This window comes from Pristiophorus japonicus, chromosome 1, assembly GCF_044704955.1.
Source record: "Pristiophorus japonicus isolate sPriJap1 chromosome 1, sPriJap1.hap1, whole genome shotgun sequence".
NCBI lineage: Eukaryota > Metazoa > Chordata > Chondrichthyes > Pristiophoridae > Pristiophorus > Pristiophorus japonicus.
The window spans coordinates 312,110,680-312,137,532 of NC_091977.1; the positions used below are offsets into that span (position 1 = coordinate 312,110,680).

At 40.9% G+C, this 26,853-nt stretch overlaps 1 protein-coding gene across 1 annotated transcript in view; it reads right to left on the bottom strand.

Annotated features, from left to right (window-relative positions):
• Positions 1-26,853, bottom strand: part of ofcc1 (orofacial cleft 1 candidate 1) — a 322,692-nt gene that overhangs the window by 201,630 nt on the left and 94,209 nt on the right. The window contains exons 5-10 of the mRNA XM_070880295.1: positions 19,323-19,508; positions 19,139-19,202; positions 12,043-12,131; positions 11,849-11,949; positions 11,343-11,484; positions 7,789-7,913 (exon numbers count right to left, since the gene is read on the bottom strand). Of these exons, the coding sequence (XP_070736396.1) occupies positions 7,789-7,913; positions 11,343-11,484; positions 11,849-11,949; positions 12,043-12,131; positions 19,139-19,202; positions 19,323-19,508 (707 nt within the window). The remainder of the gene's footprint in view (positions 1-7,788; positions 7,914-11,342; positions 11,485-11,848; positions 11,950-12,042; positions 12,132-19,138; positions 19,203-19,322; positions 19,509-26,853) is intronic.

Genomic DNA, 26,853 nt, shown 5'->3' on the forward strand with positions numbered 1-26,853 from the left:
TGTACTTCAATGTAGGCTGTTTGCTGAGGGATGTGGTGTTGCATAGCAACATCATGAACCATACTGTCTTTCCTCCCTCCAAAGGAAAAAATGGAATACTACCAGCGGCACGGACAGACAACCGACAGAGGACCACTTTCCCTCAAAACTCTCATTCCGCACAAAGCATTGGACTTAATAGGCAGGTGTGCAGAGGCCAGTCGCAGAGGGAGAGGTGGGAGACAAGCTGGCAAGAGAAGTTTGAGCAATTGTCATCATATGTATTTTCTCAAAGTTTGCAATGTCTTCGCCCACTAAATGTAACTGTCACTGTCTGCCCAGCTCAACAAACGTTTCCTGTCTTTCATATCATGGCGGGTGGCGGGGGAGGTGCCTCGGAGGAAGAGGTCAGTTACTCGAATGACTGCTTGGACATGTCCAGATCCACAGCTGCTGCCATGTCCTCACCAAACTCTGTCCTGCCAGTTTACCTGTGCAGGCACCAGCACTTGTGAGGAATTGTTTGTCTGCCAGGTTGTCGCCAGGTGAGTCACCAAGCACCAATGAGAATGAGAACCTGGGAATGGAAGAGAGGGAGGATGCTGAGAAGCCTAGAGACATAGATCATGGGGGCCCCATCTTGAAAGAGCTATGATTAGGCAGCATCAATCTCATGTGGAGAAAGTGGAGATAGTATCTGTAATGTATGTAGGCACCTATAGTAATGACTGCACGAGGCAGGGTGATACTTAAACTGTGTAGACCTGTAGTCCTTTATTTGCAGCTCCTGAGTGAGGACAACAAGCTGTGAGTTCCTTTTTATGCTGGGTTACCTGCTGTGTGCAGGTAACCCTTAGGTCTCCAGCAGCAGCACCCTCTGGTGTAGAGGTAAGGTGTGTACAGTGTAAGGGTATATTCAGTGTGGCATAACAGTGTTACAGACATCACACAGTAAACAGGCATGCATACACAACAGTATCCACACATATGGTGGAGTTAATAAGTGGGAGGAGTCCATTACACACATCTGCACACTGCAGGAAGTTTCTCATGACCTGCAGAATACCCTGAAGACTCTGATAGCCCAGGAGAGGTCTGCAGCATCAAGATGCCAGGAAGAGCTTCTAAGGACAGAGTAGCAACTATAAAGCTTCAATATATGCTTTGTATTTAACACTGTGATTAACCTTTGTGTCAGCTTACTTAATCTATTACTGCTGTGAAGTTGAGGTTGAGCGATGGGTGGCTGGCATCACCTCCCTGTATATTATCACATTGCTGTTTGTGGGAGCTTGCTGTGCACAAATTGGCTGCTGCGTTTCCTACATTACAACAGTGACTACACTTCAAAAGTGCTTCATTGGCTGGAAAGTGCTTTGGGACATCCGGTGGTCGTGAAAGGCGCTATATAAATGCATGTCTTTCTTTTCTTTTTGAGGGTGAGCCTAAATGCCACACTTGTACAAAGCTTTCAAGATCTGTTTGGGACTATTCAGTCCATGGTGACACTGAACCTGTGCTCAGCACTAGTGGTCTTCAAGAAGTAAGCTGTCTCGCTGGAGAATGGCAAAGAACCTTCTTCCTTAATGTTGGTTACAGGGTTTTCAGACAGGATAGAGAGGGGAGTAAAAAAGGAGGGCGTTTGCAGTGTTAATTAAAGTAACAATTACAGCTGTGAGAAGGGATGATATGTTAAAGGGGTCATCAAACGAGGCCATATGGGTTCAATTGAAGAACAAAAAAGGGTCGATCACACTACTGGGAGTGTATTATAGACCCCCAAGCAGTCAGAGGGAGATAGAAGAACAAATATGTAGGCAAATTGCTGCAAAGTGCAAAAACTATAGGGCTCAATTTTCCCCGGTGATTTGCTCCTTTTTTTTGGAGTAGGCTGCTTTTTTTGGCCTGTTAAAAACCACAGTTTCCCCAATCAATTTGCACCAGAGTAACTCAGTTAGTTATGATTTTTTAGGTAAGTTTTTTTTTCAGCCAAAGGGAGCGTAACCTGCCACCTGCGCCAATTCTGGTCATTAGCAAGTTTGGCCAGCTGAGAGTTACTCCAGTTCTGCTTAGGCCAGCATATGTGGCCTCTGCAGAAATCCTTCTGGAGAGTTAAAGAAATCGGTAAGTGCAGCAGCAGGAAAGGTAAGAGGGGGAGAGAGAAGTGGAGGGGGGGGGGGGGTTGGGGAGAGAGGTGTGGGGGGAGAAAGGGGGTGGGGAGTGGAGAGAGGGGGTGGGGGGAACCCTTTCGGGTGTAGTTAGGTGCGGAGACCATTCGGCCTGGGATAGGGTGAGGGAGCGGAATGGGAGGCCACTCGGCCTGGGATAGTGGTGGGGGAGCAGACCAGGAGGACACTCAGCCTGGGATAGGGGCAGGGGAGCAGACCAGGAGGACACTCAGCCTGGGATAGGGGCAGGGGAGCAGACCAGGAGGACACTCAGCCTGGGATAGAGGCAGGGGAGCAGACCAGGAGGACACTCAGCCTGGGATAGTGGCGGGGGAGCAGGCCAGGAGGACACTCAGCCTGGGATAGGGGCAGGGGAGCAGACCAGGAGGACACTCAGCCTGGGATAGGGGCAGGGGAGCAGACCAGGAGGACACTCAGCCTGGGATAGGGGCAGGGGAGCAGACCAGGAGGACACTCAGCCTGGGATAGGGGTGGAGGAGCAGACCAACAAAGCACTCGGGGTCAGGGTCGGGCAGGGGAACGGACCGGCAAGCTCTTCGGCTAGGGGCGGGGGAGCGGACCGGCATGGCACTCGGGGCCAGGGTCAGGTGGGGGAATAGACCAGCAAGTCCTTCGGCCAGGGCTAGAGGCGGGGGAGCGGGACCAGCTTTAATAATTGGAGGTAAGTTGCTGCAATATATTTGAATGTGTTTTTAAGTTGATGCAATGTGTTTTAATGTGTTGCGAGCTGGCTGTATGTTTCACTTTGCAGCCTCAGCCTGCATTGTGTCCCTGGTTACCGTGGCAACCCGATCTTTTTGCCGCAGATCAAGGCTCCACCCCCTAAACTAAAGGAAAGGTTAGACTTTGCCAAAATGAAGAAATCCAACGGGGAAACTTAGAAAATGTTTTTTTGGCATACTTGGGCCCTAACAAAATGGGCGTAACTCTTAAAGTATGCCAAAAAAAAGCTTTGGGGAAAATTGAGCTCATAGAGCTGTAATCATGGGGCATTTTAACTACCCTAATATTAACTGGGAAAAAGGTAGTGTGAATGGTATAGAGGGTGCGGAATAACTAAAATGCATTCAGGAGAACTTCTTTAGCCACTATTTAACAAACCCTGGATTGGTTTTGGGGAATGAAGAGAGGCAGGTGGAAGGGGTATCAGTGGGAGAGCATTTTGGTGCTAGTGATCATAATTCAGTAAGATTTAGGGTAGTTATGGAAAAAGACAATGGTGGACCAGGAATAAAAGTTGTCAGTTGGGGTAAAGCCAATTTTGGTGAGCTGAGATCGGAATTGGCCAAAGTGGACTGGAAACAGCTAATTGATGGTAAAGCAATGGCAGAGCAGTGGGGGGCATTCAAGGAGGAGATCCTGAGGATACAGAGCAAATATGTTCCCTTAAAAAAAGTGGGGCTAACAAATCTAGAGTCCCCTGGATGTCAAGGGACATGCAGGCTAAGATAAAGAATAAAAAGGAAGCTTATGACAGATACCGAGAACTCAATCCTGCAGAAATTCTAGAGGAGTACAAGAAGTGCAATTAAAAAAGATATCAGGAAAGAAAAGAGAGAGCATGAAAGAATGTTGGCAAGTAAAATCAGGGAAAACCCAAAGATGTTTATAAATACATTAAGAGCAAGAGGATAACTAGAGAAAGGGTGGGGGCTATTCGAGACCATAAAGGAAATCTGCGTGGAGATAGAAGACGTGGGTATGATCCTTAATGAATACTTTGCATCTGTTTTCACAAAAGAGAGGGGCGATGCAGACTTTGCAATGAGGGAGGAGGAGTGTGAAATATTAGATGAGATAAATATAGTGACAGAGGAAGTATTAAGAGGCTTAGAAGCTTTTAAAGTGGACAAATCCTCAGGCCTGGATGAAATGTATCCCAGGCTGTTAAGAGAAGCAAAAAAGGAAATAGCAGGGGCTCTGACCATCATTTTCCAATCCTCTCTGGCTGCAGGTGTGGTGCCTGAGGACTGGCTGACTGCAAATGTTGTACCTTTGTTTAAAAAGGAAGAAAGGGATAGACCGAGTAATTACAGGCCAGTCAGCCTAACCCCAGTGGTGGGAAAATTATTGGAAAAAATCCTGAGGGACAGGATAAATCTTCACTTTGAAAGACATGGATTAATCAAGGACAGTCAGCATGGATTTGTTAAGGGAAGGTCGTGTCTGACTAACTTGTTTGAATTTTTTGAGGAGATAACTAGGAGGGTCAATGAGGGCAGTGCATATGATGTAGTGTATATGGATTTTAGCAAAGCTTTTGATAAGGTCCCACATGGCAGACTGGTCATGAAAGTAATAGCCCATGGGATCCAGGGTAAAGTAAACTGATCCAAAATTGGCTCAGAGGCAGGAAGCAAAGGGTAATGGTTGATTGGTGTTTTTGTAACTGGAAGGCTGTATCTAGTGGGGTTCCGCAGAGCTCAGTGGTGGGTCCCTTGCTTTTTGTGGTATATATCAATGACTTGGACTTAAATGTTGGGGGTATGATTAAGAAGTTTGCAGATGACACTAAAATAGGCTGTGTGGTTGATAACGAAGAAGAAAGCTGCGAACTGCAAGAAGATATCAATGTACTGGTCAGGTGGGCGGAACAGTGACAAATGAAATTCAATCTGGATAAGTGTGAGGTAATACATCTGGGGAGGTCTAACAAGGAAAGGGAATGCACATTAAATGGTATGACACTGAAAAGTGTAGTGGAACAAAGGGACCTTAGAGTGCAGGTCCACAGATCCCTGAAGGTAGCAAGCCAGGTAGATAAGGTGGTTAAGAAGGCATATGGAATATTTGCCTTTAGCAGTCGAGGAATGGAATACAAGAGCAAAGAGGTTATGCTTGAACTGTATAAACACTAGTTAGGCCACAGCTGGAGTACTGTGTGCAGTTCTGGTCACCAGATTACAGAAAAGATGTGATTGCACTGGAAAGGGTGCAAAGGAGATTTATAAGAATGTTGCCTGGACTGGAGAATTTTGGCTATGAGGAAGGATTGGAGATGCTGGGTCTGTTTTCTTTGGAACAGAGGAGGCTAAGGGGATACCTGATTGAGGTGTATAAAATTATGAGGGGGCTGGATGGAGTGGATAGGAAGGACCTGTTTCCCTTGGCAGAGGGGTCAACAACCAGGGGGCATAGATTTAAAGTAATTGGGGGGAGGTTTAGAGGAGATATGAGGGGAAATTTCTTCACCCAGAGGGTAGTGGGCATCTGGAACTCACTGCCTGAAATGGTGGTAGAGGCAGAAACCCTCACCACATTTACAAAATACTTGGATGTGTACTTAAAGTGCCGTAACCTACAGGACTACGGACCAAGTGCTGGAAAGTGGGATTAGGCTGGATAGCTCTTAGTCGGCCGGCGTGGACACGATGGGCTGAAATGGCCTCCTTCCGTGCTGTAAATTTCTATAATTCTATGAATGCTGCCTTCCAATGCCATCACCACAAGGGAGCTTCAGACTTGGGCCCAGCGCCCTTTGTTACTGCAAGTGTAAGGCTGCTGGCAACTGGTCCAACTGGGGCAGCAGCTACCCTGAGGCAAGAGTCACCTCACGTCTCCAAGGCTCCAGGGAGGTGATGCCAGCCACCCATCGCTCAACCTCAACTTACTCAGGGGGCGCTTCATAGCAATAAGCTACCACAAAGGGTAGTCACAGTGTTAAGAAGCAACTGTAGAAAGGGAAATGGATTATGTTGGCACTTCCTGGTAAATGTTATTGTTCACATAGAGTTCAGAGTTCATTTCTGAGTATGCTTTCAACTTTCGTGAGTTGGATGACAGCAGGGGAAATGTAGACTTCTGTCTTGCAAAGGATTTTGGCAGAAGTCTTGGTAAGTGAGGGACTTTGGGAAGGAGTGGGTCGGTATGAAGTGACGTTATTTGGTGAATCAGCCTTTATTTCCTGGAAGTTCTGGGCTATCAGTTGTGATCTTCCTCTCACTGTGCACCCTCCTCATTCTTTGGGGTTGTGAAATTAAGACGTTCTTGGTCGGTAGGCACTGGTGAGTGAGTGCTTTCACGTAGGGAAGAGATATCTTTGGCTTTAAGAGCCTCCAATATAGAATCTTCCATGTCTTCTTCATTATACTCCTCCTCTTCATAGCATCAATATACAGGTATTCCCATTATGAATTCTATGTCTACAGTGTAACGCAGTACTTTAACCAGAACTGAGTTGATTCCGAGGAGCAATCGTAGCAGCTTGAGTAAAGATTTGAGCTCGCTCTTGTTACAGCACAAAATGACTGCACCTCAATGCAAACTTAGCACATGCATTTATTTTAATGTGTAGAGGCATTTCATCCCTTGGTTTAGCACATAGGAATATACTACAGATAGAAAGCTATGCGCTGTGGGGTGCTTTAAGACAACTTGGGCTGGGGAGGGGGAGGGAGGGGAAACGGCAAATAGGCCGTACCCATTTTGAGTCCCACACCTCATTTAAATGAGCATCCCGATGCAGCTTGCTCGATTCAGGTGGCCCAGAGGCTGCGTAGCCATGGTACGTCGAGGGCGGGGTATCATAATCATGATTGGGAGGAGCAGGCAGTGTAAGTCGGGGGCAGCGGTATCATAATCGCAATTGGAGGAGGAACAGATGGGACAAGTCTGGAGCGTCTGCGACCCAGATTATTATTCTGGGACCTGGAGGAACACACCTGCTCCTTCTGGCCCCACAAAAATAATTCAAAAACTTACCTTTGCAGAGCCTCTTTGGCTCAATCACCAGTGAAACTGGTCAGAGGTTGCAGAGGGCACACTCTGACCAGTTCTCTTCTAAAATGGCAACTGGGAACCTATGTACTGGGGCCTACTGTCTGAAACAGGCAGGTATTTCAGCCTCCCTTGGGCCGAGTGTTATTGTTCGGGGGGTTGTAAGTCTACCAATGCCATTTTGAGGCTGTTACCGAGTTTGCCAAATTAAGACCAACCCCCAAAGACTTCTTAAGGATTTGAACTTGGCAACTGCAATTAAGAGCTGCCTGCAGTTGCTTCAATGTTATACATTGCAAAAAGGATGCCTTTGCTGGGTTTAGCATATACTTTTACTTCGACTGTAATGTTACATATCAAGGTAGCATGATTATCAGCTACTGGAAGTCTTTAAGATTTTGCAGTTCCAAACTATATAACATAGACTCCGATGTACAAAAATGAATTAATTTCAAAGAGGGGTCTTAAATGGTAATGTGTGAAATGAAACCCAAGAATAACAAGTTAAATCTAAGACTAGTATGATTTTTTTTCTAACATTACCGTAGTTTGTTAAGCCAAGAACGTATGCGCTTTTCTCACACGTTCAGTATTTAAAGGTAGGATTTGCTTTTTTTTTGACAATGGCACTTTAACTTCTTTGGTTTTGTATTCAGCTAATCTAATTAACATGATTTTTTTTAACACTGATCTCTCAATGACAGAAAAATCAGTCAATGAACAGGCACCCTAATCCCCCAGCTTTGAGCTTCCCAACAGATAAAAAGGGAACCAATTAAACATGGTTGTACGCACCAAAAGGATAACTTAAGTAAAAGTAATGTCAGAAATTTTGGAGAGAAGAAGCACGTATTGTGAAGTCCGGACTATTTTTAAGAATGGCAAGTCTTAAAGCAGCACTCACACGACAGAGAATCGGTATTGATCCTGGTGCTCCAAGTACGGTGGTACTGGTGGAAATCTGTTTTTTTCAACCGGACTCTGACACTTATCTTTGGTATTAAACTCAAGCAGATTATGATTAATGACCTATAAACAAAAACAAAATGAGGAATATCAATCTGCCACAAAACTGTTAGTACAATACTCATATTTTGAACAAAGAACAGTTGTGGGCGCGTTCAAGAGTAAATTTCCACGTTCTTGGCCGTGATGGGCCAGATACCTTGCCACAGTCAAAAAAAACTACCCCATAGTGCTTTCAGTCTTCCTTTTGTGTGTTTTTCTTATACCAAAAAAGGCTTTGTTTGTGATAGCACCAAAAGTAAAATTAAACTGCATACTTGTACTTTGCAATTTTGTTTTAAGAAAGCAAGAAAGATGCGGTAAAGTCCCAGGGAGTTGAATTTCCATGGGAGTTCTCCTGCTTTGTTGATCGTAACTTTAGCAGAATAGGTATAGAGACACATGTGAGATAATTAGTTGGTTTCAACATTCAACTGATGTTTTGTGAAACTAACCTTAAGTGAAGGAAAGTCATCAACCTGAAAGGTTAACTCTGTTTCTCTCTCCACAGATGCTGCCTGACCTTGCTGACTATTTCCAGCATTTTCTGTTTTTTACTTCATATTTCCAGCATCCGCAGTATTTTGCGTTTTTATCTTAAATGAAGGACGACTTTTTCCCCCTCACATCACCCTTCAGCTTAATATATTTTTCAAAGTGGATAGAACCCAAAACAAGAACTACAACAGGTATCATTTCACTATTTGTTCACACAGAGACAGCTACAACCTTTCTTTTAAAAGAATCGCAAAATAAATTTTGTCTCACGAAAGCTTTTGAAAATTGTCCCTTTGTTTTACAAACTTATTGGAAGCAAAGCAACTGATCGGTAAGTGCTAAATACTAAAGAAAAATATTCTGTCGATACAATTGACTGACATGATGTTGTTGCATCCTCGGTAAGTAGATACACAGTAAATGCTCAGGCTGCATAATCTCAACTCAGCTCACAGGGACACAGCTCTGGACAAAAATATCAAGTCCACGCACAGGCTTTTGGGACATACTAAGGCGATCAAGTAAAAAATGTAATGAAGGCATTAAAAATGCAAAAGACAATTCAATGGATACATTTTATTATGTGGAATATGTCATTTTGTTTTTTTTTAGATTTTGTCTCAAAGTTTATTTTGAATATTAGAAATTTCAAATACTGAGAAAAAATAGTGGATGAAAAGAACTTTCAGCAAGTATTTTGAATGATTTCTGCCAACCAGATTGTGCAGTCAGAGTGACAAATTTACATAAGAATCAGGAATAGGAGTAGACCATTTGACCTCTCGAGCCTCGAGTAGAACCCATTATAGAATCATAGAATGGGTATAGCACGGAAGAAGGCCATTCGCCCCATCGAGCCCGTGCCAACATGGACATAGGAGTCTGTAATGGCAAAAGGTCCAAAAATGTGACAAAAATGTAACAATAGGAAGTCAAGATGTGCAGAGAGGAATTGCATAGAGGTCCAAGATTTTTAAGAATAAAGTAGTTGATCACTTATAGTGCACATGGGACTAACTATCTAGTGTCATCATTAGCTGCAGCACCTCCATGGGGGAGGTTACAGCATGACAAGTTTATTATTATAGCATGACAATTTTATCATTGTAGCATGACGAGTTTATTATTACAGCATGACAAGTTTCCATAGGATGACAAGTTTATATAGGCAGTTTCCATCATAAATGTAGATATAGGAATTTATAATGGAAAACATTAACAGAAAGTGCATGCAGATATAAGATTTTTAATACCTTATACATAGATAGATAGATAGATAGATAGATAGACAGATAGACAGATAGATAGATAGATAGATAGATAGATAGATAGATAGATAGATAGATAGAGAGGTAAGTAGGTATGTAGACAGAAGTAAAGGATGGAACAGATGAATCAATGGTCTAACCCTGCCCAAAACATTGGGCTCAATTTTGCCCAAAGCTGTTTTTTGGCGTATTGCCAGAGTTACGTTCATTTTTCTAGGCCAGAACTACTCCAAAAATAAATGTGCCAAGTTTCCCCACTCTATTTTTCAAAATTGGCGCCACGCAGCCTGTCCTGTAGCCTCGGGGTTGGGGGAGGGGGAGGGGGGTTGGAGCCTACTGTCTGCACCAAAAAAATGATGCTTCCCCTACTGCGCATGCGCGGGGAATAAACGATGTTTTTAATGTGAGACCTATGGGCGCGCATACGCAGTACAGCTCCCGGTCTGCAATCAGCCATTTTTAAAGAGCCAGTTTTGCATGAGAACTTTAATTCTCATTGGGAAAATCAGAACTGCAATACAAGGTGCAACGCAGCGCAAGGACCAAGAATTTCTTACAAGATGAAGTGGAGGCACTGCTTACTGTGATTGAGGGCAGATGGCAGGAACTGGACACCAGCAGATGTCATATAAAAGTTCCACCCAAAGAAATGAAGAAACACTGGAACCAACTTGCAGAAGATTACTGTGCAATGGTGACCACCCCGAAGTCTGGAGGCCAGTGCAAAAAGAAGTGGCGGGACCTTGGTTAAGTAGTTAATGTAAGTAATATTTTCCACAATTGACAAAAACTGGCGCAGACATCAGGTTACACCCCTTATAACGCAAAAAAAATGAACCCCAAAAAATCGTAACTAACTGAGTTATGCTGGCGCACATTTCCTGGGGAAACTTAAATTTTTTAACTGATGTCAAAAAAAGTGTCGCAAGCCAAAAAAACGGCGCAAATCAATGGGGAAATTTGAGCCCATGGTGTTACCATATTATGTATTTTGCCCTTCACTGACCGTATGAACAACCGATGCTTTTCTCTCAATGGATGCTGACTGACCTGCCAGTCAGATCAGGGAATTAAAATCAAGGCCTAATGAAAAATAGGATCGAGCTTAGCTGAAATAGCTTTGGCCTAGATTTTCCGGGGTCTATGACTGCGTACACTGCCGTAATTGTCCCGCAAGTTCCGGGTTTCCACGTACGATGCGCATGCACGAAAACCCGGAAGTTGCAATCTGTCACGTTTCAGCTATTCGCCCAACTGCTGCCCAGCGAATGCCCGAGAAACTCTTATGTCTGGTAAAATCAGACGAAAGGCCTTCCTTTACCAGCGTAAAAGTTTAAATTAATATTGAATTAGTTTTTTTCAATTATTTAAACATAAAAAAACCTTTAAAACTAGTTTAATTTATTTTTAGCTCCTTTAAATCGTTGGAATTTATTTTTTTTAAAATTACATTTTTGTTTTAAATGTTTAATTTAATTGTATTTTAATTAATTTTGAACATGTAATGATTTATTTTTATTTAACTGATGTGTAATTGTGTTTTTTAGGGGACGCCTATTCATGCTTATGGGAATTCTATACATAAATGGAATCCCCATAAGCATAATGGGAATCGCCCTATCTAATTGGTTGGGCTGGACCACATGATCCCAGGGGTGCTTGCAAACTGCATGCGCCCCTGGGATACGTGGGCTTTTACACAAGTGTCCGAACCTCCGGGGCCATCAGGTAGGTTCGTACTTTTCTCACGGTTCAGAGGCATTCGCCCGCGGGGAGCCTCTGACCTCAAATTCAGGCCCATGATTGGCAAGCCTGACAAAATCCATTGTCTATCAAATATGAAGAATGGACGCGTGTTACTTAAGTGCATCAGGCACCGAGTGTACTGTACCCCAGGAATGAGCAACAGCCTAAAGAGAGGGGAAGTGGAGAAACTTTATAGAAAATGGGGGGGAAAATGAAAATGGTTTGTTTAAAAGACACCCTCAGGAGGTAGATCGTTTGTTTTTAACATTGAATGGTCTGTCTCCTTTAACACAGTGGTGACTTACCATTTGCCAAAATCTCACCCTTTACAGAAAAATATTTTGAGGAAACGTAGCGCCAAAACAGTAAGAAAAAAATATGATTACCACTTCAAAAGGTTGGCAGGTTAACTACCGACTTTGATTAATTTCATCTAAGTCTTCTTACAGCTTAGGCGAAGGTGTGTTCACAACAATAAAGGCATTGCTGATTTCACAAAATGTCACTCGTTTTAGCTTGTCAAATTCAGCTTTGAAGACAGCAAAAAGCTTTGCGTGTGATACATATTTTGACAAATCTTAGCAAGCAATTGCAGGCATGTGTAGTGGTACAGAGTCAATTATTCAGGACAGCACTCTCACCTTGAAGTACATTACACTCTCACCATTCGCTGTGATCAGTTCATCAAATTTCTCCTCACAGTCAGTGTCACTTCCACAGGAATCCGGAGCTGCAATATAAAATAAAGAAGCAAAAACATATTACTCTGCTCATGACAAATTTTCCATTGCAACCAATCGAATTGTTATGACGAGGCCCTTTTAGAATAGATTCAGGGAGCAAAATGAAAGGACACGGTACTGAAGAAATATCTCTGGCAAGTTTTCTCAATGGCCTTTTCTCTTCTGGGTGCTTGTCAAAAATGTGAGTAAAGTGCCATCTACACAATTAGTGCAATAACACATTTATAAAACATCGCGACAAGTACCTGTATTGGTCTCAGAAAGGATTAGAGGGTGAAAAAGACCAGAATGTAATGGGCAAAGCAAAGTGGCTTCAGGTGCTTAAAAAGGGATGAAATGGTGAGAACAGAAGCTATGACAGCACGAGAGGAAAGCAAAGATTAATAAAGTTGCTATCAGAGTGAATTGAATGGACTGAGTGGTAATTTTCTTATTCCTTATTTTCTAACGTTATGAGACTGTCAGCCACTATTGCTGAAAGAGGCACTACACGCAGTGAAGAATTCTTCTGGTCTTTGTGTGTAGCGACACTGTGCATGCAGCTGTGAAGATTTCCTCTGTTTGGTATTCTAACAGAATCATACACACAAATTATTTTTTGAAAATATTGATGATTTCTCTAGAAATAGCAGCCAGAGGAAATCCCCCCGCGCCGCGCCCCCATAGTTCTGTAATATGCTCAATAGTTGCAAAATCCTCTAAGTAAAAGTCAAGACTTAGAATCATTACATCAAGAGCACTGTATCAATGAAATGTTATCACATTTTCATTGAGTTTATTTCTGAGACTATTGTAAATAATTTAAAAAATGAGCCAGTACACAGATTCCTTTAATGCTATTTTACAGCATTTGCTACCGTGAAATATTTGTGTTTCGAAAGCTGTGGAGGAAATGTAGTGCCTAGAGACGTAACATAGTGTGTTAATCAAACAAATACAAAGGAACTAAGTGAAAAAATCTCACCATATTTTATTTTAGACCCTGAGAGACAATTTTCTCTTATTAAGGGCAAATCTGCTCAGTGCGTAATGTTAACATCAAAATTAATTCTTTATAAATGGGTTTGTGATTTTGTTACTCACAGAGGGAATCTTTCCCCATTATTTTCTACTGTTGTTTATTGATCAGGGGAAGGATATACTCCAAACCAATGAATCAAACAATAATTAGTTATTCACTTACAGTGTTTCTAAATGTATCTCTTGACCTACAAGCTGAGATGAATAGTTAATAGTATTATGGTTTGATAGGACTAGTGCTGTAATGAATGTTCAGAGCGACCGTGCTTTGGTCTCATGTTACAGTTTTTCAAATGAAAGCGTTCCCACCAGTCTAGAACGTTACAGTAATAAAACTTAAACTGGAGGATGTCACATCCCATTTAAAACATTTTAAAGCGATATATACTAACAAGCAATTAATGCTTTTGTGCTAAGTTTTGCTCCAATTGCATTGGCTTTGCTCAGACAGTGATTACAGTGGTAAAATCATAGATCTGCACTGCTACAGAAATAACAAGTGTTGCTGCTTTGTCATTTGCGCAGGTATTTGTAGTTCAGCTTGCGATTATTAATACCATATAGTACACACAAAAAACATCCAGCCCTCTTGTTGCCACATGCTTTTTAAGTTAAAAAGTTTGAACCCACATTATTTTTGTGCACCGAATATGCGTTAAAGTATAGGAGACTACAAACTGAATTCTATACAGTTGAGTATTTTTATATTTCTTTCACAAATTTCTATTTTTTCTCAAGTATTTAAAAAAACACATACACAAAGTCAGTCCAATTTCTTTCCAAGGCAGTTCGATTCCATTTCGTCTTCCCTCTGCTCAAGATTCAATAATATTGCCCAATGCTGCAACAGTGGCTGGCTGAATTCATTTCAACTCCTACTCTCCAAATATCTTGTAATAATTTGCTAAATAAAACGCAATAACAATAATTTCTCTACTGCAACAACAGTGAGGAGCTCCTCAAATTGAAGTTCAATATAATTTGCACCAAGATCTGAATAAAACATATAAGGAAAATCAGTCAAACACTCGCAATTAGACGAGATGAAAAATCTAAAAAGAAATTAAATTTAGTTGTAATACAACTTCCATTCTTCTCTTGCTAGAAAATTACTACCAAAGTGTTTTTTCTGTAATTTAAATGTTAAGCCACCAGATGTGTGTCTCATGCTTGAAGAGTTGAAGCTTTGCATTATTTAGCATATTAAGACCCACAGAATGTAAAAAAGAATTCTTCATTGCCTGGAGGTTCTAATTAAGTAAACCTTTGCTTGATGCATGCAAAAATTGCAATACAAGAAATTTCTTTTGCAGCCAGTCACAGCAATATAATAAATATGGAAAATTCTAAACCGATATAATTTTTCTTTCGCTTCGGGATTCAAATATATCTACTATAATCAGCTACTCGGAATAAAGCCGAACAATCAGCAAGACACCTAAAGCACTTAGGTTAACATCCACATACTTTGTGTAATGGTAAATGAATATCACATTTCACACACAGTATTCACAAACCATAAGTTTAAACTTAGTTATCTGTGGTGTTTTCCTACTTGCCAAAGACCTTAACTTTGCGTGATGGAGCGACTTTGCTGCGCAGTTCCTTCCGTGATGCAAAGTCTTCAATTAGCAAACAGCCAAAAAATAAATAAAATACAAGCACGATAAATGGAATCTAACATAAAACAAAAATACTATGGGTGCTGGAATTCGGAAATAAAAACAGAAAATGCCAAAAATGCTTAAACAGGTCTGGGCGCATTTATGGAGAGGGGAAGGTAGGGTTAACGTATCAAGTCCACGACCCTTCCTCAGAACCCTATGAAATCTAATACTCAGCGAGGTGCTAGATTGAACAAGATGGGGCTCTTTGCTCAAGAAAAGAGAAGACTGAGAGGTGACCTGATAGAGGTCTTAAAAATTATGAATGGGTTGGACAGTATAGATATGGAGAGAAAACTAGGGGCCATAAATATAAGATAGTTACTAATAAGGTGAAATGTCTTCACTTAGAGTGGTTAGAATGTGGAACTCGCTACCACAGGAAGTGGTTGAGACAAATAGCTTAGATCCTTTCAAAAGGAAACTAGACGAGTACATTAGAGGAAAGGGTATAGAAAGATAAGCTAAAAGGCTGAGATGAGACAGATGGAATGGGAGGAGACTCGTGTGGAGCATAAACACCAGTACAGACTAGTTGGGCCGAATGGCCTGTTTTTGTGCTGTATATCCTATGTAATTCTATGTAATTGTCGGCTGCTAAAAAAAAATCAAAAGCTCTCCCACATCTCAAAGAGTAAATATACTGCACCATGTATTTATGAGCTGTACATCCAAGGATTGATCTATTGCCTTTGCCGGGTTGGCTGAAACGAGCTGAGATCTGAGCTAAGGGAAGAGAATTAGCTAAGGTTCCCACTTATGATCCCTATTCTGTGGTAGCTGCTGGAAAGAATGTGTGTGGATGGGTACTTGGCCTGCTGATGCTCACTGCCCAGGCTCACACGTGAAGAATGGTCATTTGGGCCAGGTAGAGCAGGACTGACCACAACCATCATAGCCCAGCGTGAGTCAGTGTCTTCAGGACAGGAGGGAGAAAATGGGAAAAACAAGCTTAATAACTACAGTCCATGTTTCAGATAGAGTATCGGTCTTGTCTGATAAATGAGTTCAAACTGGAATAACAATTCTGCCATCAGCAACTGTTTATGTTTTGTTAGCTGAATATTTCAGTTTTGTTAGTTGAATATTTCTAATGGTGGACTATTAATGGGAATATTTTTAGCAGCGCACAATCTTACAATGGAAAATACCTTTGCTGTAAGAACGTTTTTACGTTCTTTGGGACTTTTCAGCAAACTGCAAGAGGTTAAAATTATAAACAGAGGATGTCCAACTGCCAGTTTATTTCATGAGTGAAGAAGACCTGATATCTCATGAGTATGTTGGCACAATTTTCCTCACCAATGGAATAAAATGCGCTTCCTCAAGATCACTTCAGTTCCCGGTCTGTGCTGTGTTGCTGTGGGAAAGTGCGAAGTGGAAATTGGAACATCATTAGCAGTTTTCAGTAGCATTGGCAGAAGTTTGAGAGCAGGCCACACATCTCTCTGCATCTGATGCATGGTCAGGGAAGAGTGAGGACAAACGAAAAAAATAACAGAAGAAATAAAGGGATTCAGATCCTCATCAGATCAAAATAGAGGAGTACAATAAACGTTTACAACTGTGTGTGTAATAATGTAGAAATTATGTCGATGAGATGTTAATGCTACCTGGCTTCCATTTAGTCATCATTCAGTTGCATATGATTTTATTAATAAGGTTTGTTTAAATTCACACTGTCTGAAACATTCTTCGGACATCCCTGCAATGTCATCACACAATCAGCATGTTGCAAATAACAAGGATCTGTTTCTCATTTGATTTAAGAGGAAACAGAAAGCTCTTGTGTGGGTAGTTGCTGCACGACATTGTTTTAAACTCAAGCTACAATTTCTGTTGTAAAGTACCAGAGATCTTTAACTTATCAACCCGAACAACTCACTTATAAAAATGTGTTTTTTAATTTTGTAATTCTTAATCATTTATCTGAACACAGGTTGGATAGAGACATGCAATCTGCAAAAACAGTCCTGCAAGGCATGAATACAGCAAAGATTGCAATGGAAGAAAACATTTGTTCCAATTCTGAAATAATTGATAGCATACAGATAATAGTACTAAACAGTATTCATTATGAATGCAATGGTTCATAGTATTATAATAAATACATGGTCAACTCTTTCAAAAATAATTATTAAATGAAACCATACTGTTTCTGTCCTCCAAATATATTTATTGCTCATAAAAAACAATCTGTCTTATCATGTACATTATTATTAAGAGGACCCCAATGGCATGGCGGTCGAACACACCAAGTCATGGAATGGTATAATGCAGGTTCAAACCTGCGATTTCCCCATACGGTGACTTTCTGATCTCAACAGGTGCAGTGTGTTTTCCGGGGGAAGTGATGTGCACAAACCAAATGCTTTCCCACAGAGAAAGGGCAGAATTAGAAGCATTAGCACAGGCTGCATGACAGAGCAACATGAGCAGAGAACTTGGAGTGAATCACCTGTCTGTCTGCTCGGCAGGGATAAAGTACATGTCAAGGGCCAAATCTAGAAATGGGAAAATGGGGAAAAAAAGAAAAGGCCTGATGAAAAAAAGTAGACTGGATCTTTGGTGGCTCTTTAGGATTCTAGAATAGACTGAAGTCCAGTCATGATTTGTTCTCTCTCTACTCAGCACTACTCAGCCCTCCAAAGTCCTACAATGGCCCTCTTAGCTGAATAAAAACAGTAAGCACAGCTGTAGCTGTGTGTGGAGAAACTAGAATTTCATTTTATTCATGACCGTATAGGCATGTTGGAGTCTTGTCATTGGAAAGCAGTTATTATAAGCAGCTATAAGTGCATTTCGAAAAGAAAACTCCATTCTCCTTTCAAATGTGTAGGAAACAGAGGCCCCGGTTTTCATGAGCTGCAAGGCCCGCCCATTTGCCACCCAAAGGACCGCCGATGGCCACCGAGAGACCGGGCAGTACTTTGCCTGAAAGATTCCTCTAAAAGAGGTAGCAGTACCGCCCGGTGGCAAAATAATGGCTTACGCCATCAATCTGGGCGGCAGTGGGTGGGAGCTCTCAATCTTGGCGGCAAATGAGCTTGCCGCCCAAGTGCCGCCGAGGATGGAGTCGGGCCCAGGGAGGGGGGAACTCTGAAAAATAAAAAACATTACCAAAAAAAAACACTGGGACCCCATCAAGGTAAGTCGCTGTAAAGAAGTGTTTTAAAGATGTTCACTAATCTTTTCTTCATACCTACCATTGGGGTAAGACCAGCCTCCACGCAGCAGTCCTTCCCCCTGCTGCCGCCGACTCCTGCCGACTCTTGCCCGCACCAATCTGGCGGGCGGGAGGCCACTTCCGCGACTTGGCCGCCAGAGAACATCAGCGGATGGTTTCCGGCGGTGCTCCCCTCCCACCTGCTCCAGCCCAAGTGGAAACTGGGAGCGAAAGGAAAACGGCAGCAAAACTCGTGACAGTTGACGGCAGCAGGCGGCAGTGGGCGGTAAGGCCACCAATATCGGGACCAGAGACTTGTGTTGCAGCATACTGAAAGTGTTAGGATAGAGTGACATTCCAGACTGCAAGAATCACTATCTATATTATCAAAGTAACCTCGCTAAATGTTACCATCGGTGTTATTTTTATGCGAGAACTAATGGCATTAACGCAAGACTTCTGACACGATTTACAATTCCTATTGAATCAATCAAATCTTTGAGTAGCCAATTGTTATGGGGAAAAAAATAATTGTAAGAGGTATTAAGCCACAATCCCCTTGAATCTCCTTAGTGTGAAATAGTGAAGTATTTCAGAACATTACTGTGTTGTAAAGATCAATGTGGTGAGGCAAAAAATTAAATCCTGTTAGCTGAATAAGTCGTTTGCCACAAAATTGGATTCACACATCAGGAATACTCATTTGCCAGGAATTCACAGTGATGATTAGTGAGAATTTTCTGTCACACGATTTCTTGCGTCATTTTAATTGCGATGGAAGACTTTATAATTTACAAATTGATGCATGCTCTTATAATAATCAATTTACTGTAGTTTTGAATGCTGCAGCAATAGCAAATTGTGCAATATGTTTTGCAGAAGGGGATTCTCACTTCAGCTGTAAACATCTGGCCAAACAAAATATTTCCTTAGCAGGGATGATATTATTCAGTTACCTTGAATGGCTACAACATGTGCAGACAGAAAACTGTTTTGAATTTTCATTGTTTATTACTTAAAAGTGGTTTTAACTATATTTTGTTTCATCCCTAATAGATAAAAAATGAAGTTGACAAGTTTAGAATATTGCATACAAGAATTACTCTGTCAACACATCTATGGCAAACAATTCATTCGCCAATACCTTTAAGGTTCAAATTCACTTTTTCTTCCCCATCCATATGAAAACCATTCCTTGTTGTTGGTTTCTAATAGAATAAGAAAAAGGGGAAACAGTGCTAATTTAATTACATTTCATTTTTATGCCCTTTGGAGTCCAAAGGAATGTAGTGATATGTACGGCAACAAAATAAAATCAGATGTCCAACCTGATGGAAGCACTTTAAGATCTTTTCCTTTTTTCCTTTCGTTTTTTCTTTGTGTTTGCTTTGCTCCCCTTCCTCACCAACATGAAAACCTTTCTCTGCTTCCTTTACACCAGTGAGAATACTTCCCTTGTGGGTGATAGGATCTCTTTGGGAGGTCAAAGGTTGCCCTGGAGAGGAAGTGACAAGCTGCGAAATGTAAAAGAACAATTTTTTCCACATGTTCCTGTGCTCTGAAAGCAGTATGGGGTTGTCAGCCAACATCATTTTAAAATGGACCAGGTTACAACATAACATGCCTGTCAAATTCAATTTATAATTAGAGTAGCTGTATTTAGTTATAAAGTTTTACCGTTCCAGTAGGTTACATCTACATACCACATATATCAGAGAAACAAGCTTGAAGTTGGCTCTGAAAACTTTCAAAGTTGTTTAAACATGAAAATAAATTTTCATTTTACACAAGGATCACATTTAACTGCAGGATATAAATCAATCCAGTTGCTTCCTTTGGGACAGCGAGGTGAATGAAAAAATAATCTGATTCAGTACCTTGTTGCATATATTTGCATTTTATAGTGGGCAATGTTAAAAAGAACTGTGTGGAGAAAGATTGCTGTAAGTGCATTGTACAATCGCTCAGAAGAAGGCAATACTACTTACAAGCATTTCACAAAAACGTTGTAACTTTCAAATTCACCAGATGGACAATGTAATTGCAGCAAATTAAAACCCACAATAAGTCACATCTTACTTTCAAGTATATTCAACAAAACACATTAATAATTCCCCTATACTTAAGAGAACTTTAAAACTGGCAGTCAGTTAGTTTGTTACTGCTTTTGCCATAATACTAATGTTAATATTTAATGCCATAATTAAACATACTGGGGTAGAGTTTCTGCTTTGGGCTAAATCAGCGATTCCGGCACAAATTGTGCCCAAAATTGTACCCGTTCTGAAAAGTGTTGCTTTTCCCAAATTTTTGCTCAAACTCATTTGCATATCACCGAACGCAAAATCTGCTATGAACCAGCCCAATCAAGCTGTATTTTAAAATGTAATTAAAAATATATATATTGCATTCAAAAATATTTCTTGATGTATTTAAGAGTGGTGAAGTTTGATTAATACAGCTGAAAATGGGTTTATCACAAAAAATAAGCATTTTTAATCATAGGGTTAGAAATTGCGTAGCATCCCCTTTGGGGCGATACATTTTGTGGGAACACAAACATATCGCTGGGCGCTCCAAGAGGGAAATGGAGCACTAAATCAAGTGCTACCACTTCCCTTGGAGGACTAAAGGGAGCAAGAGTGTCGGTCGTGGCAGAGCGCTGCACAATGTTCCGTGCAGTGTTGCTGGATTCACAGGCTCCTTCCCTTCCTAGGCACTAACAAGGGCACAAAGGAGGCCAATTTATCCACCACAGAGTTAATCCACCATCTGTGAGTAATCCCATTTTAAATTACTGAAAATAACTTTTAATAAATATACAAAACTATTTTCTAGTTAGATTGGGGTACAGTAGTCAGTACCTTAGTAATTTAAAAAAAAATAATTCATAACCTTTCAAAACATACCCATTAGTGTCCTTCTGCTCAAAAGTTCATGCTTAATTTTTGGAGCCTCTTCGAAGGCCTGCAAACGAGCGCAATTAGCGGAAACTTGCCATGATGATTAATTCACCCTGGTAGTATAATGCATGCTCACAGGTTTGTAGAGCTGTTGCGAGAGGTGGGCGCCAGAGGAACTGGAGTGCATCATCACCCCCGGCAACCAAATTTTGATTTGATTTAATGTCCAAAATTTAATTTGTTTATTGTGTTGGTTTTAGTCTGCCCAGCCCCCCCACCTCCCACCTTTTAGCCAGTGAGAACCTGTATAATTTGTGTGTTGGTGCCCTAAAAAAAAGCAAGGTGGCACTTGTTTGAAAATTTCTGCTTTAGTGCCCCTCCCCCCTTTTTAATCAGGGCAAATTTGAGTTAACGATTTATGTTTTAACAGATTACAACAAAATAGTTGTAGAGCTTAGCCAGCCACGTGATGTTCACAAGACTCAATAAAACCCCAGTCAGTTGGGTCTAGGTCATTCACGATGAGGTATGCAATTGTGAGCCTAGTGGATGAACTGGTAATGTATTGTGTGATTGTTAAACCTTTGTTAATAAACCAACTAGTTCTTAATAGCAATGTATTGCTATGAATTCTTAAGCAAAGAACCCATGAAGAAAATACATTACGGTGGTATGGCCAGTTTAGTGGGCGGGGCTTGCTTCTAGCTCGATGTTTTAAAATCTAGTGCAAAGATTGCGGAAACTCAAATTGCGCTGAATGCAAATTGTGCTTAAAATTCCGCATTATTTACGTGGATATCGGGAGAATTGTGCTAAAAAAAAACAGAGCAATCAAGATAATGTAGAGATAGAAATCATCAGCATCTCTTTATTGTTGACAATAATTTAGCACAGCACCGGCTGCTACAACTGGATGTAGGGAGACAAGGACTGTAAGAATTGGGCTTGGTGGGCATTTCAAATGAGTTGATTTCCACTGTGCACTCTGCGTAACAAATCGTAAACCCATTCTTTATAAATGAGTTTACAAGTTCATTACACACAAGTAATAGGGGAAATCAACTCCCGTGGTATGGTAGTGGGTTTGTGTGGTTTAGACCTTACTTTAATAGGATGGTCCACCTTAGCATGCATTAGAAACTTGGTAGATGACAACATCAAAGTAAATGGTTCACATGGTCCTGTGTTACCATACAGGTATATCTACATGGGGCTTGTGATAATAGATGTTAACTGCTAGCGCAAACTCAATATATGATAATGATATTAAGCAAAGTTGTTCAGCTCTAAATAGTAGATTGCTGCTCTCCTGTAAAAACAACAACAATATATATTTATATAGTGCCTTTAACATAGTAAACAGTCCCACAGCACTTCACAGGAGCATTATCAAACAAAATTTGACATTAAAATTAAAGTATAGCAATACCAATTCTAATGCAAGCCAATGGATTAAGCATCAGATGGTAACTGAGAATCTCTGAGAATATGAGAAAGTGACTCATAACCACTTTGCTTAATATTGTTATCATTATTGAGTTTTTGGCTAGCAGTTTACATCTATTATCGCAAGCCCCATGTAGATGTACCTGTGTGGAAACCTGTGGAAACTATTTACTTTGATGGTGTTATCTACCAAGTTATTAGCGAATGATTATATATTTAAAAAGGAAAAATTGCATGCCTACAGGGAAAAAGTAGGAGAGTGGGACTAATTGGATAGCTCTTTCAAAGAGCCTGCACAGGCTTGATGGGCTGAATGGCCTCCTTATGTGCTGTAATGATCTATCATTCTATGAATGAATACCTCCTCCGGAAAGCACACATCCTACTGACTGATTAAGAACAAGGTAGAAATTGGTCATATTGGTATTCCATAATAATCAACCTCTGAATTGAAGAAGGACAGTTTGGATGTAATAAAGCAACAGAATGGGGATACTAAAGGTATAAATATTATATATTAAAAAATTAAGAGACAAACTGCTTTACTATTAATCAAAGGTGACGCTTGTTGCTAAACCAATGCTGCCTGCAAAAAAAACATACTTCACATTCCATACTGAAAAGCAACCATTGTCAAAATAGAGCAGACTATAGATGTCAATAAAGTTCTTTATTTGAATTTCTCCTGACTGTTGGACCTGCATCACATCCTGATACTCAGGATATCAGTGAACTTTTTTTTTAAGTCACATTTTATTTTGACTGTTTTGAAGATGGAATTCTCTGAAATTTAAAACCGTTTCTTCAGATTATAGCCATATGACATCTGATCAAATCCCAGAGATGAGACAGTGTGCCTGGTATTACTGTGAAATGGGGACCTGATTTCAATCTTTTGCAACAAAAGAAAAAGGCATTTTGGACACAAATGCAGTTTAGCTCCCACCCAAATAATCTGCTTCAAATAATCGGCCAAGAAATTACCCAAAGGCTTCTACTTTTAAATGTATTACATTTAAGATCTACAAAAGTGTTCTGCTGCAAGACGAAAAACTGTCCTTTGAGAATAAAAGCCAACAGCCAGAAGCGACTTTGTAACCTCACTGAAATAGATGAGGATGTAAGTAATATTGATGTCAAGTGACCACACACATCATAGGCTCCTTGTTGATATCTTAATGGGATCTTACTCAAGTTAGCATAGACCTCTGAACCTCAGAGGCAGTGTAATGATCCCTAAGTGGACCTACGCATTAATATAAATGACTGCTAGTCTGGTCTGCATGAGCTTTAATCTGGGAAAGGTCCTGAGTTTAACCAAACTTTAGGTTCTGTGATGCAGCTGTACAGCAGCAGTAATTTTAGATTTCCCTTGTAACCAATCAGGAATACAATAATTACAAAATAATCCAATAATGATTGTCGCATTTTAATTAACCCTAGTAAAGGGTATCCTACTATTTTCTTTAGTTATATTTTTGAGTAATGTAACATAATATTGCAAGAGCTCATTCTTCTCCTATGAGATTGCAAATTATTAATCTTCCAGACTCTCAATAGAGATCAATTCCACAAATTAGAGCCAGGAACTTGAAGTCAGTATGTGTTGTAATATAGCCGTTGGACAAATCAAACTTTAAACAAGAGCTAATCCAATCAGTACCTGACACAGGCAACATCACTTAAAACAAACAATCCTTAATGCATACATTTTACCTTAGTATGTAATGTTTCAATATCCAAGCTAACCATCCAACACAGTTCCACTTGGTACCACACCATGAAGAAGCCAATTTCTGTAATCTTCTTCAGCCCCACAACCCCCCGAGATGTCTGCGCTCCTCTATTTCTGCACTCTTGAGCATCCCTGATTACAATTGCTCAACCATTGGTGGCTGTGCCTTCTGTTGCCCAGGCTCTAAGCTCTGGAATTCCCTCCCTAAACCTCTCCACCTCTCTTTCTTCCTTTAAGATGTTCCTTAAAATCTACCTCTTGGCCAAGCTGCCCAAGGTCACCTGCCCTAATTTCTCCTTATTTGGCTCGGTGTCAAATTTCTTGTCTTCTAATATTCCTGTGAAGCACCTTGGGACGTTTCACTACACTAAAGGTGTTATGTAAATACAAGTTGTTGTTGTATACTTCATGGAAGCATATATGAGGTAATTTTGTGTCAGCTGTGACTCAGTAGGTAGCACTCCAGTCAGTGAGTAAGAGAGTTGTAGGTTCATGTCCCATTCCAGAGACTTGAGCACAAAAATCTAGGCTGACACTCCAGTGCAGTACTGAGGGAGTGCTGCACTGTTGGAGGTGCCGTCTTTCTGATGAGATGTTAAACCGAGGCCCTATCTGCTCTCTCAGGTTGAAGTAAAAGATCACATGGCACTATTTCGAAAAAGAGCAGGGGAGTTAAGCCAATTAACTCCTGGAGTTAAGTCCTGGCCAATTTTATCCCTAAAAGTTAACATCACTAAAACAGATTATCTGGTCATTATCATGTTGCTGTTTGTGGGAGCTCGCTGTGCGCAAATTGGCTGCCGTGTTTCCCACATTGCAACAGTGACTACCTTTCAAAAAGTACTTCATTGGCTGTAAAGCACTTTGGGACGACCTGAGGTCATGAAAGGCACCATATAAATGCAAGTCTTTCTTTCCTTCTTTCATTTTCCAACCTTGTGCTGTTGGTGGAAGCCTGGCCGACCAGTTAACCACCTCTGAAATTTGGGTATAATTTCCTGCCCATTTCATTTAATCATTCGAAAATTTGTGCAGAACATATGCTTGAATTTCCAACACGTGCTGCCTGTGAGCCAGGACACCTGGCCGACAGCACAAAGCTGGAAAATTATCCTTACAGAGTAATAGTCACTGGTAGCTCACTACAATCTATTTAATAAACAGCTTCATGTTAAGTGGTTACTTCTATAGCTTGTAAAGCAATGGTAGCTTGGTCCCATCTAAAGACACAACAATCATCAAAATCAGTGTAACTAAGGCCGTTTTATCTATCTCGGCAACTGTGCATATCTAACTGTGTACTTAAAAGGCTTGCATTTATCGCATCTATATAGTGTTACACATCAATAACACACATAAAAATCAGGCAATATTATGACTAGCTCAGATAACTGTCTAGTACATTAACATGCTGATTGGCTCGAATATCCCATTGACCCAAATAAAAAACACTTCCATTGACAATTCATGGGAAAAGCTACCAACCATCAATTAGCAAGCACTGCAAAGTCATCTAATCAAATTACTCTTTTTTTTAAATCAAGCAATCCAGAACCAGCAACGAAAACAAAACTAATTAAATTGCTATCAGTAACATTTTCTTTACTCATTCAGGTCGGTACATTCAACTAAAAATAATATTTGTGGCAGAAATAATAAGCATAAATAATCACAACATTTTGGGAGAAAAAAATCACTAAATTTATCCCTAAAATTAGTCAATCAAGTTTAGAAATTGCACCAAGAAGTTTACCCCACATAGGCCTACTACTTTCTGTGGAGCCTCAGGCTTGACTTCAGCATGGCCGCCACTTCCCCTTTAACTAGCGCCTTACGAGCGGCCTGCAGCCCGGTTCATGTTCCGGTGTTGCTGGCATCGCCTGGCGCAGCTTCAGGGGGCACTCCCCAATATTTCTTCCGGCACGAAAACTGAACGCTGCACACGGTGATGACATTGTCATTGCCGGCGCAGCAGAATGGGGCGTTACGGGCTACCACCGCCGTTAACTTCTGCTAAATTCTGCGGGAGTTTAACCGGAGGCGCAAACAACCTGAATTTCTAGGCCTGAATGTTTGTTTTAGTTGTCCGCCCAGGATGCCTAAAAAATGGGCCCCACGGGCTTGACAGTGGTACCAACACCTGCTCAGACTGGGCACAGGCTGTCCCATGGCTAAACTGGTATACTTTGCAACCATTTTACGCTCGAAAAGTGGCCGCAACACATACCAATTTCTACCCGAGTCTCTTACCATTACAAAAATATTCCTATTTGTCTTCCTCAGAAGCAAAGTGGATGACTTCACACATCCCCACATCGAATTGCATCTGCCATAGTTTTACCAACTAACTTAGTCTGTCATATGTCCCTTTGTTACTTCCTGCTCCCATCCACACAACTTATGGTGTCCTCCTCTCTTCGTATTATCTGCAAACATGGAAATATAACTTTATTCCTTCACCCAAGTCATTAATTTACATGGTGAAAAGTTGAGGCCCCAGTACAGATCCCTGAGGAACAATACTTGTCACATCCTGCCAATCAAACAATTAACCCTTTATCCCTACCCTCTGTCTCCTACCTCACAACCAATTACCAAACCATGTCACCTTCAATTCCGTGCACTTTCATTTTTGATAATAATCCCTGGTGCGGAACCTTATCAAATGTCTTCTCGAAGTCTATCTGGACAACATTCAGACACTCCACTGTCTATCATGCTCGTGATCTTTTCAGAAAATTCAACTCGTTTAGTCAGACATGACCTCCCGTTCAT